This window comes from Balearica regulorum, chromosome 5 (genome assembly GCF_011004875.1).
Source record: "Balearica regulorum gibbericeps isolate bBalReg1 chromosome 5, bBalReg1.pri, whole genome shotgun sequence".
Taxonomy (NCBI): Eukaryota; Metazoa; Chordata; class Aves; order Gruiformes; family Gruidae; genus Balearica; species Balearica regulorum.
This window is the reverse complement of record NC_046188.1, coordinates 43,119,661-43,138,927: the sequence shown is the minus strand read 5'-3', so window position 1 is coordinate 43,138,927 and position 19,267 is coordinate 43,119,661. Positions and strand designations below refer to the sequence as shown.

General features: G+C 57.9%; 2 protein-coding genes across 3 annotated transcripts in view; one reads left to right on the top strand and one right to left on the bottom strand.

Moving 5' to 3' along the window:
- Positions 1 to 1,707: 1,707 nt before the first annotated feature.
- CHST1 (carbohydrate sulfotransferase 1) lies at positions 1,708 to 11,460 on the top strand. 2 transcript variants are annotated; one of them, XM_075754493.1, is made up of 2 exons: positions 1,708 to 2,176; positions 9,476 to 11,460. In XM_075754493.1, the coding sequence occupies exon 2, from the start codon at positions 9,520 to 9,522 to the stop codon at positions 10,777 to 10,779; it is 1,260 nt and encodes a 419-aa protein (XP_075610608.1). In that variant the 5' UTR covers positions 1,708 to 2,176; positions 9,476 to 9,519; the 3' UTR covers positions 10,780 to 11,460. The 2 variants fall into 2 exon arrangements, with proteins under 2 accessions (XP_075610608.1, XP_075610609.1); XM_075754494.1 differs by lacking the exon at positions 1,708 to 2,176 and adding an exon at positions 2,294 to 2,520.
- Positions 11,461 to 14,511: 3,051 nt separating this feature from the next.
- LOC142602058 (transmembrane protein 263-like) overlaps positions 14,512 to 19,267 on the bottom strand; it is a 205,848-nt gene continuing 201,092 nt past the window's right edge. Inside the window, exons 3-4 of the mRNA XM_075754492.1 lie at positions 15,234 to 18,738; positions 14,512 to 14,612 (exon numbers count right to left, since the gene is read on the bottom strand). Of these exons, the coding sequence (XP_075610607.1) occupies positions 18,452 to 18,738 (287 nt within the window). The 3' untranslated portion in view covers positions 14,512 to 14,612; positions 15,234 to 18,451. The remainder of the gene's footprint in view (positions 14,613 to 15,233; positions 18,739 to 19,267) is intronic.

Genomic DNA, 19,267 nt, shown 5'->3' with positions numbered 1-19,267 from the left:
GTGGAAGGGGATGGCCTGAGCAGGTGCATCACCTGGGGAACATTGGTGACGGAAACCCCAGGGTCACCGGTGTGTTTCCAGCAGCAGCTGGCGGTACGGCTCTTCCCTAGCTGTGGGAAGAGAGTGAGGACAGGCAGGAGCCTTGGTCCTTGTCCTTTGCAAGGCATAGGAAAATGAGCACGAGAGAGTGGTTTCAGGGCTTTCTCACTCAAAACAGGGATACACCAATGCAATAGCACTGTATACCGAATGCTACGATGGGGAGCTGTTGCTATGGTGAGGGAAATATAATATTTAAGCACCAACTGTTTATAAATATAAAATCCCTACAAAGTTTTCTAAAATTAGATTAAGGGGGCTTGGGCTGTCAGGATATTGTAAAAGACTTGAGAAATACCAGTATTTTTGGACACGCAAGATCTGGGTACTCCTAAAACAGCAAATGCAAGTCCAAAATGCTGAACATCAAACGTGACAACTCTGCTGTTTTGCTTCCCGAGATTTAAAGGCAACCTCATAGCCCTGAACTTGCTGTCGCAGCCTGGCAGGCCTCTGAGAGCGGAGGCGAGGCCAGCGTTCCCAGGGATTTATTTTTTTCTCTCGACATAATTGCAGCACAAGGACCTGGGCTCCGCTGTTTCTCGTAGCCCGCTCACTGCTGAGCAAAGTTGTTCCAAGCTGCTGATTGACATGCTGGTACCGTGACCCCGCAATTACTCTTTGCAAATCCTAGAGTCAGAGGTGAAGATTTGGAAATCCCTGAGCTGGGCAGGCAGGTCCTTGCAGAGCTCAGGGGGTTTTCAGGCGCTGGGTGTTGCTCACATGAACGTGAGAAGAAAGCTGCTGTGATTTCTTATAATGGCCAGGCAGCACCAAACATGCACAAAGTAAAACGGGGATATAAAAATGAATAGCCATTGTAGCATCTCCAGAATCATAAGCTGGCTCTCGCTGGCAGCTGCCATTTCAGCAGAGGTGCAGTTACAGTGCTAAAAACGCAGCTTAGTTGGCAAGGGCCTGACAAAAGGGAAACATTCAAAGTTGCCGAAAGTAAATGTCCGACCCATTTTGAGGGGAAACGGAAACTGGGAGAGTCATGACCACCAGACCGCAGCCACCTCAACAGCCCTGACAGTGCCCTGTGTTTAATTTCCTGTGCCCCATCCCACCTTCCCAGGTGGCTGGGATGGCTCCTTCCCACCTCACCTGTCAGTATTCCTGCACCGCCGAGGACGGTTTTGGTTCCTGCCCGTGGCGGTGAGCCCTGGCCGTGGCAGCGCAGGGACGATTCCTGGCGCTGGAGAACTAGTCCCCACGACAGTATTTTTTTCTGATGAGCAAAGGCCACCAGAAAACGAACGAATAATGCACACCGCCATCGCTGCCAAACCCGGCTGGGCCTGGGGCGGGGGGGGGCGGGGGGGGGCTGCTTGCGCCCCAGCACTGGGGCGTGGGGAGGGTGGGAGTCACCCGCCGCCCCTCATCCAGCCCCCGTCTGCAGGGTGGTCTGACCCGGTCCCCAGGGCTCCCCGTGCCCCCTGCCCGCACCCAGCGCCGGGGCGACGCGTCTCCCGGGGGGACCCCCGCCGGGGCCTCCCCCGCGACAGGAGGGGCTCTGCCCGCTCCGGCCGGGCAGCCTCGGGGTGGGAAAGGAAACGAAGAGTTTCCTGCCCGGCAAAGCCAGGGAGCCCCGCGGCCGGGCTGGGGCGAGGCGGGCAGCGCGGGGCGGCGCGGAGCGGTGCGGGCAGCGCGGGGCGGGGGCAGCGCGGGGCGGTGCGGAGGCGCTGCCTGTGCCTGTGCCGCTGCGCTGCCTGTGCCGCTGCGCGCTGCCGGGCGGTCCGGAGGAGGGAGGGGAGAGCGGGTGCAGCCCCCTCCCTGCCCGCCCTCCCGTCGCCGCCGGCGCGGAGCGGAGCGGAGCGGAGGGGCGTGGAGAGGCGGCCCCGCGCGGCGGCTGCCCGCGCGGGCAGGGCAGGCAGGGCAGGGCAGGCTGCGCGCGGCCGCCGGCAGGGATGAGCCCCCGGCAGGGATGAGCCCCCGCGGCGCGGCCCGCTGAGCTCCGCCGCCAGCAGCCCCCGGGCCGGGCCGGGCCGGGCCGGGCTCGGCGTCCCCCGCCCCAAGAGCCGCGGCGGGGCCCGCCGGGGATGCGGGGGGGGAGCCCGCCGCGGCGCTCCGCCAGGTAAGGGGCGCCCGGGGAGGGGGGGTGTGTGTGGGGGACGGCGGGGAATGGCGGGGGTGTCCGGGGGGCGGCGGACCGGGGCTCTCCCGTAACCCCTTCCGCGCCACCAACTTTCCAGGGCATCGAGACGGCACCGGCAGCGGCGGGAGGGACTTTTCCCCGCTGGTCCCCGGCGCCGGCTGCGGCGGGACCCCGTCCCGGGCTGCGAGCGCCCGGCCAGCCGCCGCCCGGGGCTGCCTTAGCGGGGGGCGCGGCAGCGCTCGCCCCCGAGACCCGCGGGGGGGGGAAACGAACTGCGGCGAAACTTGGGCTGTCGTTGGGTGAGGAGCTGCCGCCTGGAACAAGTGAGTAAGTCCCCGGTGGCACAGGGGAGGCCAGATGCCGTGCCCGGTCGTGTGAGCCGCGCCAGCCGGCTGAGCAAATGCCTCAGCATTTGCTGTCAGACCTTAAAGTGGTCTGACAAACCCGCCGTGAGGACGCGGGTTGGCGAGAAGACCTCGCAGAGCGGGGTTGAAGCACACCGTGGTATGGAGCAGTCCTACAGAGGTTCTGTGCCGTTCAAGGTTCAGGCTCCTGACGCAGCCGTAGGTTGGGTACGTTGCAAAGAGACCGTCTCGAGGTGGTGAATGAGCGCGTTCATCGCAGAAGAGCCTTCCAGCTCCTGCCAGGGGAGCGCTCCGGGAGGGAGAGAGCATGCACAAACAGGCTGGTGGATGGCTCGGGGGAAGGTGGAGAGCACAAAAAAAAATTGTACCGGGTTTACCCAGGCGTTCACGTACTTGGGAAGAAACAGATGCGGCTCAGCAGATGAGGGATAAACAGGCACAGGTGGATGTTGTGATAAGAAAACTCTGGGACTGGCTGGGGTTGGCATTACTTGATAGTGATTAATTCACTCAAAATGTGTATGCTGAGTGCCAGTAGGGAAAAACCGAAATCCCCATTGAAAGCTCTGTAACGACTTAAGCGCTGGTCAAAGTGGGCAGTAATCGTATGGTGGCAAAGGATCTCTCCATCTCTCTGAAATGCAGAGGGGATGGGCAAAGATAGGGGAGCGTGGGGCATGCCAGGAGTGGCTTTGAGCACTGGGGTCCTGTGCCTTATCATTAGAAGAGTGCCCCAGGAGGTGATGCACGCGAGAGCATGGGTCCGTACGGGCACAAAGCACCTCCGCTCGGCATACGGTGCAGTGCTCGCCCGAGGAAGGTGGCAGGGCGTAAGTCCCCAGCTGGCATTCAAAGCTGTGACTGTAGGGAAGCCCTAGTGCTGTACGGCTGAAGATGAGGTGAGGCTGAAGGCTAACTCCTACCCCATCAGGATCTCGTGTTGGTGGGCCTTGCTGGGGTGGAGGCTTGAGGACAGACCAGCCCTGTCTGTTGTACTACGTCTGTTGTAGTACCCAAAATTGGGTAGCGCCTGTGGTGAGGGGGAGGGGGGCTGCTCCGCACCACTTTTCTCAGAGGCCCCCCAGGGGTGCAGCCTGCCCGTGCCCAGGGTGGCTGGGCCACGGGCGTGCTCAGCGCCTGCCTGGATTCGTAGAGCCACCAGCATGACTAAGCCACTGTGACCGAGTGGGATGCTCGTCATTAAACCCTGTCAGGAGCCCGTCTTCCCCTCCTCAGTGGCCACAACACGTTGTTTTACGAGATAGACTCTTTACTCAGCGGGAGGACGCTGGGAAGTGGCAGGGCCCGTGCCAGTGCGTCCCTGGCTGGGAGTTGTTTTGCAACCCTGTGACTTAATTTGCCTGCCTGGGCGGTGGGGTGGGGGGGAGCGGGGCCGCAGGAGCCAGGCTGGCTGGGCAGGGAGGCGCTGCGGGGTGCTGGCTGCGGCTCCCCCCTTCCTGACCAGCCCTCCAACAAGCTGCTTTGCCCTGGGCAGGGCACCCGGGGGTGTTGCTTGCTGGGCAGGGGACAGGGGTGTGGGGCTGAGCGGCTGCTGAAGTTGGTGCTGTGAACTCTGTGGGTGACTATGCATGTGTGGGTCTCCTTCCCAGGGTGGGGGATGAGGAGTTGTCCGCGATGAGGCACGCTTTGGGATGTGTCCCCTGGTGAGCATGCTGCAGCGATGCCCTCTCCAAGTGCTGCAGTCGCACTTGTGTCAGGAGAGGGGTTTTGCCTTACAATTCCTGGCGTGGGTTTCGCCGTGTGTGGGGTACGCCCGTGTGCCCCTCTGCGTGCTGAAGCGTGCAGGCAGGCAGGCAGCCTGTCCTGCCCAGTCCCTACGCTCATCCACCCTCGCACCGAGACCCTGCCACCTCCCTGGGCTTTCGCTGCTCACAGTTGTATTTTCCAGCTGGTCCCAAAGTCCTGAGTCACTCTGCCGTTTCCATGGAAACAGCCTTGCTGGCGGGAATCAGTTTTGGGGGGTAGAGGGTGCTGGTAGCTGGACCGGGACGGGGCAGACCCCAGGGAGGGCTTGTGGGGCACAGGCATTCCTCCAGCACATCGGCTTGCGCCAGGGCTGGAGCAGGCACTTGTGTTGCACAGACCTTTCGCACCTTCTTTCGCTCCCTTTTCCCTTCCTCCCGGCTGCGGGGAAGCACAGAGGGATTTCCCTGGCAGTGGTGAGGGAGCCCAGGATGAGCCCAGCCGGGCCGAGGGCACAACTTCTGGGGAGCTGTCGAGAGAGGAGGACAGCCTGGAAGTCATCTGAAAAGAGCAGGGTTTTTTTGACTGCCCTGTGAGAGCGCCTTGGAAACACAGCAATGCCAGTATCAGTTACTGCAAGGTCTCCCTGCCTAAAGCTGCCATCACCCCTGAGTTGCCAAAACACGGCCACCTCCAGGGAGCAGCAAGGGAACCTGCAAGGAAGGCTTGGGGCAGGAGGCAAGGCAGCCGTGCTCCTTGAGATGCTGTGGGAGCCCCCACGAGAACAAGCTTTGACAAGTCTGGGGCACTGCCCCACGTAGCACCTGGCAGCTTTTGGAAGGGAGAAGACGTGCGAGTCGCACCGATCCCTGCAGCAGCCCCGCCGAGTCCAGCCTGAGCTCAGCTGCCGGCACAGCCTCTGGCGCCGCGGTCCTGCTGCGTGGCTCTAAAAGCAGGTCATTCCCATCAAACCTGGGAAGACCATCCCCGAAGCAGGACTCCACTGCTCAGCATCTCCTCCTGGGCCTCTGCTGCGCTGCGGCTGGCTGGCCGCGCTCGCTGCTCCCCGCGCCGGTGACTCACGGATGCCATTCAACTTAATTCATCGCCTCCCATCTCCCCGGTGCTCCTGGGCTGTCTTGCTGGCTTCTCGCCTGCTTGTCCTCCCTGGAGCGGCGCTGGGAGACAGGGGAGGAAGGCAGGTGATTATGCACTCGCTGCCGTTTCGTGGGCCTGCAGGGTGAGGGAGGCTGTGCTGTCTGTGCCCATCCTGTCCCTTCCTCTGGGCTCAAGGCTGCGGGAAGCGGAGCAGGGGAGAGGAAAGGCTCCTGTCCCTGTGCCAGGCACCGGCTGGCCTCCTGCAGTGCTCGGAGCCGGATGCCGTGCATCCCTCGTGGACAGCCCGGCCCTGATGCAGGCAGCCGGACGGAGATGCGGGCAAGGCAGTGGAGCGCAGTCTGGCATGCTGTGACTGGAGGAGGGTTAGGGTCGGGGAAGGGGCAGTGGTGATCCCAGCGCAGTGCAAAAAAAGAGCCCACATGCCTTCTCACAGGCCCCTTGCAGTGCCAGCAGTACCAGGGGCTGGAAGGTACCAGTGATTTTTTCCCCCCAGCCCATCTCGTAGCCCCAGCTGCCTGGAGGGACCTACCAGACTCAGCTCCCGCCCTCGAGCTGCATTTTCTCATCGTCTTTGGTGGAGCAGAGCTAGAGACGGAGCAGAGGGAGGTTTCATCTCTGGGAACACTTTATAGCATTGAAACATCTGCGAGGCCAGCATTTTGGATGACTCCCGTGGTCACAGCATCCCACGGTCTAGGGCTCAGTAGCCAAAACAGTACGTGCCGCACACAGGACACTCACAGCCCCACATGGGCATGGCCCTCGCTCCAGCTGCTGCTGGTCTGGACTGCTGGCCCCAGTACTGGTGCCTGAAGAGGAGCAGGCCAATTTAAGAAGGTCTCCCCGGGCAGGGATGGGAGAGCAAGCGGCTACGCTGCTGCACGTTATGTGTAGGAGACATCCTCCAGCAGCGTGTCTGCTGCAGTCACCACTCAGCCAGCCTGCTCCGAGCCGTGCGGAGCCACGTGCGGCTCCTCCTCAGCAGGTGTTTCACACCAGCCTGGCTGTGTCCAACAGATGAGCAAGGGGGAGCGTGAGTGGAAGCGATCCTCAGCCGTGTCGGCGGCCCCCAGGTGCCATGTGCTGCCCCAGGAGCCCCCCGACAGCACCCAGTCGCTGCTGCCTCGAGCCCAGGGCTGGGCCGAGCAGGAACCGAGTCCCCTGGGGGACAGGCAGCGATGGGAGGAGGTGGGAGAGCTGGCTGGGGGCTGAGAGAAGGCTCTGGCTGGCTTTAAAGGCCACAGATGAGACATCAGGGAGGGAAGCCTTCTCCCAGAACCTGCCCCTCCCTGGCTGTGGCTCAGCAGCTGGGCAGGGCACACACAGAGGGTGACGAGGGGCAGCCGAGGCCGAAGCTAGGCTGTAGTTTTTCAGCTACTTTGCCAAGGAGGTGAATCAACACCCCGTTTCTTCCCCTCCTCAGCTTGGTGCATTGCAAAAGGGATTAGGTCTGGGTGGGTGGAGAACCTGAAATGCTCGCGGCCGGCGATCTGGCAGGAATTGGGACCAAGGAGGCACCTGGGCTCTGATCACAGGGGAGCCAGCAGCTGGTTTCTGACATAGCACAGAACAATCCAAGTCAGATCTGCTCCAGCATCCATCAGCAGTGCAGCAAGGAGTAGAAGTTGAGGTTGTCTGTGAAGGATGCAGTGTGGCTGGCCATCACTAGAGAGCAGGAAAGCGTTCCCACTGCAGCTTCCACCCAGGCAGCGTACTGGAACCACCTGGGCAGGAGGTGCCAGCAGGGACCCTCCTGTCCCGCCCTGACTTAGCAGACCTGGAAAACCACTTCACCCAAGGGATAGAGTAGCCCGTGTGGACACGGGGGCCAGGTCTCCCCTCTGCAGAGTGGGTAACCCCAGACCAAGAGCAGCAGTAGCCAAGTGTCTGTGACTTCTCTCCCAGCCACATCCCTGGCAGGCAGCAGCCCAGGAGAAAGCAGCCCATTATTCAAGGCACCATTTTGGGTTTAAATCGTGGCTCTTAGTGCCCAGACATGGTGATGGCTGGCTGGGGGTGGCCTGCAGCAGCTGTGCGGGAGCCCCTGTGCTAGGGTCCTGCTCTGAATTGTGGGGGTGCAGAAAACCCCGCACCTGGCAAGACATCTCTGCAGTTGGTAGCTCCTGCAGCCTCCTGCCTGCACCGAGCAGCTGAGGAAACTGGTAAATAATAAAAATAATGATTGAAAAAAAATAAGAAAGGAAGGAGGTTTTAAACTCACGCGCAGGTCTGAGCAGCCCTCTCAGCATCACTCGCTGGGTGCCAGGGTGTCTCTGGGGAGTGGGCCGTGTTGACGAGATGGGAACAACACGCCGTGCCAGCTGCCACGGGCTCCGCAGGGAACACCCAGCAGGAGCATTGCACCGTCCCAAGCCCACCAGGGACTGCAGTGTGCTCTGGGCTTGAACAGGCCTTGCTTGCTGAAATCCATTGCTGGCCCATCGGCCTCCCTTGGAGACCTTGGCCAAGCAGCAACAGCAGTGGCTCTGATAGTCCCACCTGCAGTAGCCAGCGTGGCAGGGGCAAGCAGGGGACCAGGAGCTCACCACCAGCTTGGGGGCAGCTCGGTGCTCTCCCTGGGGACACGCAGGGAGCACAAGAGGAGAGGGGAAGAGGAAGCAATGGTGGCAATGATGTTGTGGGAATGGCTCTGCTGAGTGAGGAGGGGAGCTTTTTGGGTCTGTCCCCTTGGTTTTGCCTGAGGAAGGTGGGCAGGTGGCTGCAGAGGCACACGCACAGGTCAACGCACCACACTGGGACGGGGACATGGAAGGCAGATGGGCAAGGGAAAGTGGGCGCAAGGGAGCCTCAAAGCTGTTGCTAATATTGGAGTGTCTCCCCTGCACAGGGGTTTTTGGCTTGTTTGGGGTTTCTGGGATGAGTTGCTATCTCCTGCCCCCCAATCCCACTGGCCTTGGGGACTGATGGCATGTGGATGTGAAGCCCTATGCTTTGGAGAGCAGCAGAGCAGTCTGTGAATGTTACTCAGTTAGTGAACGGGGGGGAACGTTGAAGCACCACCACCGTTACATCCCCTCCCAGCAATGCTACAGCTCCCCAGGCATGGCAGGGGTGCTCCTCACCTGGTCGTACCTGAGCACCCCATCCAAGCATCCTGCTTAGCTTCTGCTACCCTCACCCGCGAGCAGGCAGCAGAAAGACAAGGGTTAGCACCACTAGACCAAAGTTGGCCTGTGCAACTACAGCCCCACTCTTGCCTGCACCCATCTCTACTGCCCAGGGCTCCTGCTGCTGCGCAGTTGCCAACAGAGGATGGATGGGGTGCAGTTTCTCGTGCCTCCTCCTTTGTAATATTGCTGCTGGTGCTCAGAATAGCAGGGGGGCCCGGATCCCAGAGCTGAGCAGGATCTGGCCAGCACCACGAGCTCAGTGCTGGGGGCACACGAGGCTGGCAGCTAGGACAGCACTGGCTCCAGCTGCAGAGCTCAGGCTGCTGCTTGTTCCTGGAGGATGACTGACTGAGCTGGCCGGGCTGGTGGACCTCTAAGCAAAAACGTTTGCAGCTCCAGGAGAGCCATTACTGCTCTCCCAAGTAGGAGGTTGTTGGCCTGGATGGGCCATGCCTTGTCCTGCCAGCTGGCAGAAAGGATGGAGACGAGCCTCTCCAGGCCATGCTTGGCACCATCCCCTGCCCTTTCCCTGCACTGGGTGTTGAAGGCACTGGCAGATGGGGTGACAAGTGAGTCACAGTGCAGCTGGGGAGGAGGGTTTGCAGCAGCTGGTTGGAGGCACATAGACGGTGTGGCCACCAGGCTCTAACAGCCCCCTGCCTGGGCTGCAAGGCATGGGGTGAGCTGTGGGGCGCAGGATTTGCCTACACCCCCAGCCTGGAAAGAAGCAGTCCCTGGGGCTGAAGTCCTGGCTGGATGCGCTTTTCCAGGCTTGCTAGCCTCTGGCTGGTCCTCCTCTCTTCTGAAATGGGGCTCTGCAGTGCACGACTGGGGTCCATGTGGTTATGGGTGATGTCCATGCACTGTGGGAGGGCGTTTGCTGGTGCACACAGCGGTAGGACAATTGGGTCCTCCTTGTCAGTCCTTGCCCAACCTGTGAGTTCTCTGTTGGCTTGCAGACACCAAGACGACCTGTGAAGAAGCTCCATGAAGGTGACCAGCCATGCAATGTTCCTGGAAGGCTGTCCTCCTACTAGCCTTGGCATCCATCGCGATCCAGTACACAGCAATCCGGACCTTCACCGCCAAGTCCTTCCACAGCTGCCCCATCCCCAACCCCATGAACTGCAGCCTGAGCCAGGACACCGATGCGGCCGACAGGCTGTGTGACGAGAGCCCCACTTTTGCGTATAACCTCTCCAGGAAGACGCACGTCCTCATCCTCGCCACCACCCGCAGCGGCTCCTCATTTGTCGGGCAGCTGTTTAACCAGCACTTCGATGTCTTCTATTTATTCGAGCCCCTCTACCACGTCCAGTACACCCTGATCCCAAAGCTGACCCAGAGCAAGAGTACGACGGACAGGCGGGTCATGCTGGGCGCCAGCCGAGACCTGCTGAGGAGCCTGTACGACTGCGACCTCTACTTCTTGGAGAACTACATCAAACCCCAGCCTGTCAACCACACCACCGACCGCCTCTTTCGCAGGGGAGCCAGCAAGGCCTTGTGCTCGCCGCCCGTCTGCGAGTCCCTGGGAGCCGTCGATCTCCACCTGGAGGAGGGAGACTGCGTGAAGAAGTGCGGTACCTTGAACCTGACGCTGGCCACCGAGTCCTGCAGAGAACACGGCCACGTGGCCATCAAAACTGTGCGGGTGCCTGAGGTCAGTGACCTCCGGGCCCTGGTGGAGGACCCGCGGCTGAACTTGAAGGTCATCCAGCTGGTGAGGGACCCCCGGGGGATCCTGGCGTCCCGGAGCGAGACTTTCCGGGACACTTACCGGCTGTGGAGGATCTGGGACGGCACTGGCAGGAAGCCGTACAACCTGGACGTGACCCAGCTCACCACGGTGTGCGAGGACTTCTGGAACTCTGTGTCCACTGGCCTCAACCGGCCGCTGTGGCTCAAGGGCAAGTACATGCTGGTGCGGTACGAAGACCTGGCCCGGAACCCCATGAAAAAAACTGAGGAGATCTACGATTTCCTGGGCATCCCCATGGACAGCAACGTCGAGCGCTGGATACAGAACAACACCCGAGGAGACAGGTCCTCCTCCAAACACAAGTATGGGACGGTGCGTAACTCGGCGGCGACGGCGGAGAAGTGGCGGTTCCGGCTGTCCTACGAGATCGTGGCGTTCACCCAGCACGCCTGCCAGCAGGTGCTGGCGCAGCTCGGCTACAAAACTGCCAGCTCCGAGGAGGAGCTGAAGAACCTCTCCATCAGCCTGGTGGAGGAGAGAGACTTCCTGCCCTTCTCCTAAGGCAGCCCCGGGGGGTGCTGGTTTTGATATGGACCGTTTCTAACTGTTGCCTTATTTTCTTTTCTTTTGTTTCCCCCTCCTTTCTCTCTCTTGTCTTTTTCTCTCCAAAATTTGCACTAAACCTTGAGTGGGAATCAGAGTCCAGGGGAAGTGATTGCTGCCCCTCAACACCTTTCGGACGCAAGAGGAATCGGGTCTCTCCAAGCAAGAGCTAGAACTGTGGATGGGTAACAATGTTTACAAAACACACAAAATGTATAAAGCAACCTTCAAGCTTTCCAAACCGAAGGGTACCTGAGGTACTGTACTTTTGCACTGTTTACTTTTACAATGTAAGAGGTAAATATAAATATAATTTATGAATGGTGGTGTCCCCTCCAGAGTAACGCCCCTTGCCCCTGATGAGCAGGTTAGACTGGAAGCTGAGCGTGGAACAACCTCCTTGTTTTTGATCTCGGTGCAACATGTCTGTTTGTTTAAGTCCTGTTATTGGGCTGGGCAGTTGATCAGCTGCTCGTACATGGTTGTTTGGTAACACCTGTGATATTTCTTTGTGCCAAAAACCCACAAAAGAAGAAAAAAAAAAGGGGAAAAAAAAGTGATTGGGTGGTTTGGTAAAAGCCAAACACATTTAATGCTTTATTTCTGTGTTTTCTGTAAATAAAAGTGCAATAAAACTGACCTGGAGGTGAACTTCAACTGACACCTCGGTGACTAAACTGGGATGGCTGCAGCAACAGGCGAAGAGCAGCGTCTCCCGGTCTGCCCGGCTCTGGGGAGCGGGTGGGGGCAAGGCTGGGGGGGAGCCACACCACAGCCCCCCCGGGTGGCAGGGAACTGCAGTCACCTCCTTTGGCACGTGCATGTTTGCATCTAAAGCGTGTTACAACGCAAGTGGTTAAGCCAGAAGTGAGAACCTGTGGTTATTTACAGACCTGAGAGCTTGTTGGCCTGCATGGGGGTAACAGGACTTGCCGAAGTGCCTGGCTGCAGAGCGCTCATGGCACCAGCATGGTGAAACCAGCCCCATCAGGCTGCTCCTTGTTGCCCCCTGCCACGTCTGATGCTATGGATGCCACCGCTGGTGGCAAAAATGCTCGAGTTCAGGTCATAAAACCGCCAGAATGAAAATGTGCAAACAAGAAGATGGTCCTGGCAATGCACGAGTTGCTCTTTGCAAGCTGCACCTTGCAGGCACACGGGGCAGCAGGCAGCTGGATGGGGAAGCCAAGCACACGGGGTGGGAGCCATACAGCACCGCAGCAAAGCACCAGGAGTCTGACAAAAGATGTTACCGCTCTGTTTGATCTCTGCCTGCTGGAACAGCTGACCAGCTCCTCCGACCCAGCTGGGACAGAGTCCTCCAAACATCCCAGCCCTCAAGGCACAGGCCACAGGCAGCTGCAGATGGGAAGCCACTGGGGCCAGTCCTCAGGGGACAGCAACGCCCCAGCAATTTCCCAGCTCTGTTGCTCCTGGAGCCATGCAGAACAGGGACCTACAGAGAGATGTGACCACAACTGGTCACGTCCACCCACTCCCAGCACTGGACCCGCTGCTGGCACAGGCATGTTTGAGCCATCCACAGCCCACCTACCTGGGCAGGTCTCCTCTCCAAAGGTCTCTTCTGAGGTCTGCTGCCCACCAGCTTCCAGCCCAAGCTCTTACTTGGGAGAGGGTGAGACTGGGTGCTGTAGTCACATGCCAGGAGCTGGGACACACTGCCTGCACACCCACCACCTGGGTGAGGCAGGGGAGACCTGTAACTGTAGGTGATTTTCCAGCATCCTTTTCCCCTCTTAAAGACCTCTGGAGGAGCAGCTTGTTAGTAGTGTTTTGCAAACTGGCTTAACATGGCAAACCTGCTCCAGCTGGGCTGCAGAAAATGTGAGCAGGGTGATGTATCCCGTGGCCTCTCCTCAGGGCTCGCAGCTGGAGCACCTGCAATTCAGCTCCCCTGTCTGCAAGGCAACATGGCCAGCTCCAGCACCGTGAGGAGGAACGGGGTGACAGCATCCACGTGCTGTGGGACAGGCACTTCGTCCATCTGCCTCCCCACAGCTGGCATGGAGGCAGCTCCTGGGAGAATCCCCCCCCCCAGGCACCTTCACTCAGGGGCAGGACCAACAAGTGTCTTCACCCTGTCCCCTGCACCGCCAAACCTGCTCCTGCCACGTGCTCCGTGCCTCCCAAGCCACGCTGCTCGGCTGTGGCTGCCGGTGAGGACAGAGCAGTGGGGCAGGCGGCAGAGGTGGCCGCAACCAGCCTCATCAGCTCTTACTGAGCAGTTGGCGCAAAACGTCAAGCAAATAAATGGCTTGATTGCCCCATTATTAGTTACTAAATTAATCCTTTTGTCAGCATTTAACAAATGCTGAGCTGTTGGCTCCTGGCCTCAACCCAGTAAAAGGGAGACCCTGTCTGGGGCCCGATACCGCGCAGCCTGGCCGTTGGGCTGCAATCCTCCCTGCACGAGGGCTGTGCGTCCCTGGGAGCATCGGGCGGCTCTGCCCTGGGTAAGTGCCCGTGGAGCAGGTGAGGTAGCCAGGGTGGCCGGCTGTGCCCTCCCCAGCAGCCGTGCTGCCTGCCAGCCAGCGAGCAACTGCAGAGGGCCTGGCTGCTCCGCAGGGCTCCCCCACAGCTCAGGGGAGAGATGTCAAACCACTGCTGAGGGGGACCCAGGCTTTCCCTCACTTCCTCAGCTGGGAAAAGTGGCGATACAAACCTGCATGAAGAAACAGCTGCTGCAGAGGCAAAACTTCCTGTCTTCAGCTGCTGAGATCCCACCTATGGGATCTAGCTGTCCCCTGCCTGAAAGTCCTCTTGCTCACTGGTCTTTAAATCAACACAAGAAATTGAGTTTAGAAGTCTTATCCAAACTACTCTTACCATTCTGATCAGGAAATGTGCCTGCAGCAAAATGGCTTTTGACTCGTGGTTGAAAGCCATGTCCTAGTTTAAGCAGGGACAGAGAGTCAGCCCTGCTTGGTGCCTCATGTTAGAGCCCTAAGGGGAGAGATCTGCTTTCCCAAGAAATCTCTAACATCTTCCTTCAACTGCGCTTCCTCTACTCATTTCCCCCCACTGGAAACAAAAGCCAGTGTAACCAAGGTTTTTATCCTCAAATTTTACTGTAATTAAAATACAGAGATGCAGAATATTCCCAGAAACACACTGCAAAACAAACCAAGCAAACAAATTCTGTAGGAAACCAATTACAGACAATGAAATGATAAAGAACAAAAGTGTTCTCCGGAGCCCAGCACCGTGCATGGGACCGCATGGCTGCAGTGACGGTTTTGGGTTGCCAAAGGGCTCCTCGGCTCCTAGAGAAGCAGAGTCGGGCCCCGGCATCTGTCCCAGCAGCTCTCTCTAGCCATTTCCACGTTCCCACTCGTTGTTTTTACAAGGATGACTTTGCAATGGAAACACAGAAATGACCCACCCACAGGAACAACAGCCAACGAGGGAACCCAGAGGAAAAGAAGTGGGTTAAAATTTTCCACACACAAAACAAGGGGATGGAGAGGGGTGGAAGACGTGCATCTCTCTCCCAGCCAGGGGAGCTGTGGGGGCAGAGTCACCCTCTCTGCCCTCCCAGCCAATATGAGCATGGATATTTGACGAAGGTCTCAGAGCTTTGGAGAGCCCTATCCAGGGGCAAGGCGAAAAGCTAAGGGAGGGATAAAAAAGGAAAGTGAAGGACAATAGGATGAGCAAAGGGAAAAGGGAGGAGAGGGTCTGTGGGCACGGGGAACGTCCAGCCATGGCGGGACACAGGGCTGCGTGTAGGGCCACATCCCACCTCCTCCATGGGGAGACCATGAAAAAAGCTTGGGGGAGATCTTGGAAGGGCGGTGATGGTAAGGAGGGAGCTGATCTGGCACTTGGCCCATCCATTGGGCACGTTGATCTAGCTACATGGAAACCTCTAGCAACCATCGATACTATAGAAGCTGGGCAGCAGCCAGGTGTGGACCACCACCACACACCAAAACCCACATTCACCTACTTCCCCTTCCGCGCTCTTCCCTAGGCCAAACTCTATCGTGTTCATCCTCTGATTCAGAGCCTGCCCTAAGAAACAAATCCCCTCCACACTCCCATTTCTTGCTCCCCAACTCCTCGCTGCCTCCCGGCACCAGTCTCTCCTCATCTTCTGTCACCTGAAAACTGGTGATCTTTGTACTAACCCCCTTCAATCCTTCCCTCCACCTTGGTGCTGCCCCCCACTATTTTGTATCATCAACCCTCCCCTGCTAGTAGCACTGGGATTTATGCACAATGTATTTTGTTGTCCCTTTTACCACATAGGGGCGATGGGAGACGGGCTGCGCCAGCGGTGCAGGTGGACTCTGAGCTGGCTGGAGTCTCTGTAGCGGGGGAAGAGGAAGGATGAGGCATCCGTCAGGAGCCAGCAGCTTCCCCATCTGATCCAGGTCCTACCGTCCCACGACCAAAGCTGTCAGGAGGCGCCTGTGCTCTTAGACCAGGAACACTGACCCTGTTTTCCTTCTGCTCTGGTACTGAGTGCCCAGAGAAGCAGCCTGGGGCTGGGTCACCTGGATGAACCGAGCAGGTCTGGCATGCCAACAGAGACATACTCTCCAGAGGCCTTTGAGTCCTGCATAGTTACGTATTCCTGAACGCCTGTTAAGCGGTGTGAGACCCTGCTTTGGGAGTAGATTTAATCTTCTACTGCTGCCTGTTAATGTGGTCTCTTTTGCTATTAATGGTCCACGAGGTCTCTGTTGGCTGGACTCTAAGAACAGCGATTTAGGCTGTGAGTTCTCCTCATACCTCTTCTCCCCTTCTCCAGGCCATCCTTCAAGGAAATGGCAGTTCCAGACAAATGGAGACTTTTACTCCATTTACTGCAAGGACGCACAGAAAAGCAGAAATAAAAAGGTGGGAGACCCTAAGGATCCCTATGGCCTTCATTAACGCACCTTCATCCCATTTTCCATGCCTGCGGACAATGGCTTGGGAAGGATGTATTGCCATCCCCAGCAAGAGCCTGGTGGGATACTGGTTAGCCAAAAGCATGATGAGCTTCCCATCACCTGCCCAGGGGTGGTTGGTGAAATAAAGCCCCTTAGATACTATCTTCTCCTGTCCAAGGCCTGGGAGAGGCAGTTAGGCAGAAGACTGTCTTCTGTCCCAACTGGTAAGAAACTATCTTTCTAAGAGGGCTGGTGACAGCACAGCTAGTTACGCACAAGCGGCTTTTAGCTTTGGGGTTAGAGCTGGCTTCAGGAGCAGCCTGTGATCTGGAATAGAATGAGATGCGCTTCGGGAGAGCAGTGAGCAGAGATCCACGCAGTGCAACCTGCCCTCCTGCTTTGCAGGGCGTTTGAGACAAAGGAAGAACAGACAAGACTTCTCCTGGCCTTGCCAACTGCCACGAGCATCCCAGCAAAGTGCAGGCACACATCAAGGCCTGATCCTTCTGTGAAGGCACTGCCTTCAGAGACAAAACCAACACGTCTGGGTCAACTTGGCCTTCACCAGAACAAAAGAGACAAAGCGAGGAAACGCACACACATACCAAATGCCGTTTCCTCTTCAGAAACAAAGATGTAGGTTAAACCACTCTCATGCTATCAAGAGTAACACACTGTGGAGATCAGCAACTTCTTGCCACTGCAAACAGCAGGTACTACCGAGCGAAGGGTCTGGAGAGTAACTAACACCAGCATGACTTGCACACGAACACGGCGACTTAAGTCAGGCCCAAAATGTGGATTTAATAAAGGTCAGAATCAAACTGCTTCACAAGCCCAAGAACATTCAGCAAAAATGGTGGCGGGGGGGGGGGTGGGGGTGGGTAGTGGGCGCGGTGTACTTAAATATTCCCTGATGTCTGAGTCCTAAGCACAAGAGATCAGCCAGGAAGTGCAATGACCTCCAACAGGAAATGAAGATCAAGGAAGCTGGCTTCAGTGTCCAAAAGATAGGGCAGAAAATAAACAAACCGCATAGATGGGAGAAAGGGGATTTTTCACATTCCTTTGGTTTCAATAAGCTACGCTCTTGGGCAACAGAGGGGAAAACATCCTCTAAAACATGATTTTTATTCTGACCAAGACCCTATATAAAAACTATACGCTGGAAGTGCCGAAGATGACTACGTAAACTCCTCCGTGGCAGTGGCACAGTTTTATTTACCTGGCTGAAGACATGCCTGCGGACTGATACATACACACACGCTAACATAGATGCATATTTATAAAATACAGCACAAGCACTGCTTCACTTGCCTATGCATCCAACACCTAATGACCTAGGCTAATCACCTGCCAAAGCCAGGAGCAGCAGAAGTAATGGTGGAGCCTGGGGACCTTGGAGTGAGTTTGTGTGCGTGTGCGCGCGTGCGTGATGCCACATGGCCCCTTGAGCATCATGGGCCAGGCTGAGGATGGCTGTGACTCCCAGATGAACGCAGGTGTCTGGGTTTCTGCGGCACGACGAGTGTGGGTGGGCTATTTGGTGCAACACGGTCATTTAGAGGAGCCAGGCTGGAGCCCCGGGAGCAGCGCGTGGAGGAGGAGTTGCTGGTGCCCCGCACAGGCTGGCTGTGCTGCAGCACGCTCAGCCCCTCAGGGAAAGCGTTCTCCAACGCAGTGCAGCCTGCTCACAGCCAGGGTGCTGGGTCACGGGGAGAGCAACGCTCTCGGCCTCCCCTCCCTCCCTAGAGCAGAACTTGGGTGGCATTTGGGAACATGGTTGCTCATGGTTACTAATGATGTCTGTGGAGTGAGCGCGTGGCCTAGAATCGAAATGCCCCTGTTGCAGATGGGGATACAGCCAGGACTTCAAGGGTCAAACCCAAGGGCCTGGTTTGTCCCTCTGTGGAGCATCACCACCCATGCTGCCATATCAAGAGGCCTGGCAGATGCCACTATCAGCTCCATCCCCAAATGGGAACATACAGCAGCATTTATCCTCCTGCCTCTCACCAAGAAAATCTGTGCAGAAGTTGCTGGCCCGGGACATATGATACTCTTGTGTGGCATCATCCCTGGAGCTGCTCTGCTGAGCTTGAGGGTCCCTTCTCTGAAGAGTGCAATTTAGCCAGGGAGTAAGTGATTGGGAGCAGCTTGTGGGATAGGCCCTGCAAAGAAAAGGTAAGAAGTGCAGGGCAGGAGGGAGGCTTCCCCCTCTTCACAGTATCTCTCCTTTGTGTCAATGGGACTTTCTTCTACAGTTCTCCCCAAGGCAGACCCCCCAAACACACCTCCCAGAGCCAAGGGAAGGGGTGTTTCAGAGGCTGTCTTCCCAGCTGAAGTTGAAGTCGACTACACAACCCACACTTCGAGCCAGGCATGGTTCCCCCCCCTCCCCTGTTACTCCCCCCACCTCCAGGCAGATGGAGCCTGACACCATCTCCCACCCCTCTGTGCTTACAAGTGCAAGAAGGGAGGAAGAAAACTGCAAGACAGAGACAACGGAGCCCTCGGAGCAGAGATGGTTCCCCGTAGGTGATGGGAGTGAAAGGCATTGACAGCGGCTCTGTGAGCTCTGAGCCAGGCAGGCGGTGCTGAGCAGGCTGCAGCCGGAGTCTGCTCGGGTGCTTGACCCTCCCTGAAGTGGCTGGTTCCAACTCAAAGAGGTGCTGTGTAGGGGGACAGTATGGGCAGGTTGATCTTTTGGAAGGGAGCTGCGATGGGGATTAGTCAGCCTTGTCCTTCTTCTTTGCAGTGAAAGGGACTTTGCTGGCAACCGCGCTGCCTACGGCTCCGACACCGCCGGTCACTGCCGAGACGCTGCCCTTCACCAGTCCAACGCCAGCAGCAGGGACGCTGGTCACAGCTGTTTTGGTGAGCTCCAGGCTCTTGCTGCCCACCCAGGCAACTCCTCCCAATGTGGCCCCCACGGCTCCCCGGGTGATACTGAACAGGCCGCCCGTCACTCTCCAGATCACCCCTGCCTGCTGCTGTGGATGGTCCTTGCTGGCATCTGCAGGGAGAGAGAGAAAGCGAAAGTCAGACGCGTCCATGCCAAAGACCACCTCCCTGGGCGCCTCTTCGAGCCCAAGAGTGTTGTCCACCACAGCACACGCTCCCGTATGCACAGTGCCTTGCAGCCCCAGACCTCTCGGTGCCTGATGGAGGAACCAGGGCAATCCCAGGCCTACAGCACGGCAGGAGAGGACTTTGGGAGGGTAGGGAGTGGGAGCAGAATTACCCATGTGACAGAGAAGGGAAGAAGGTGGCTCAGTTACAGCCCCAAACTCACAAGCCTCAGTGCTGCAAGGCAAAGCAAATCCCACTGACAAGAGATGTAATTACCCTCCCCTGCGTGTTGGCTAACGCCAGTAAATCACAAAGACTTATGCCAGCATAGGAGGCACGAACTGCAGGCAGCAACAGCTGACGTTTGCATGGCCCGCAGGTCCTCAGAAGCATCTGTTCAGAGGCAGGTCTGCGCTAATGTCAGATGCAGGACTGAGGCACAGCACAGACCTATCTGCGAGAACTGTAATTGA

Excerpts from the sequence above, each read along its gene's own strand:
- CHST1 (XM_075754493.1), top strand. The coding sequence starts at position 9,520 with ATGCAATGTTCCTGGAAGGCTGTCCTCCTACTAGCCTTGGCATCCATC.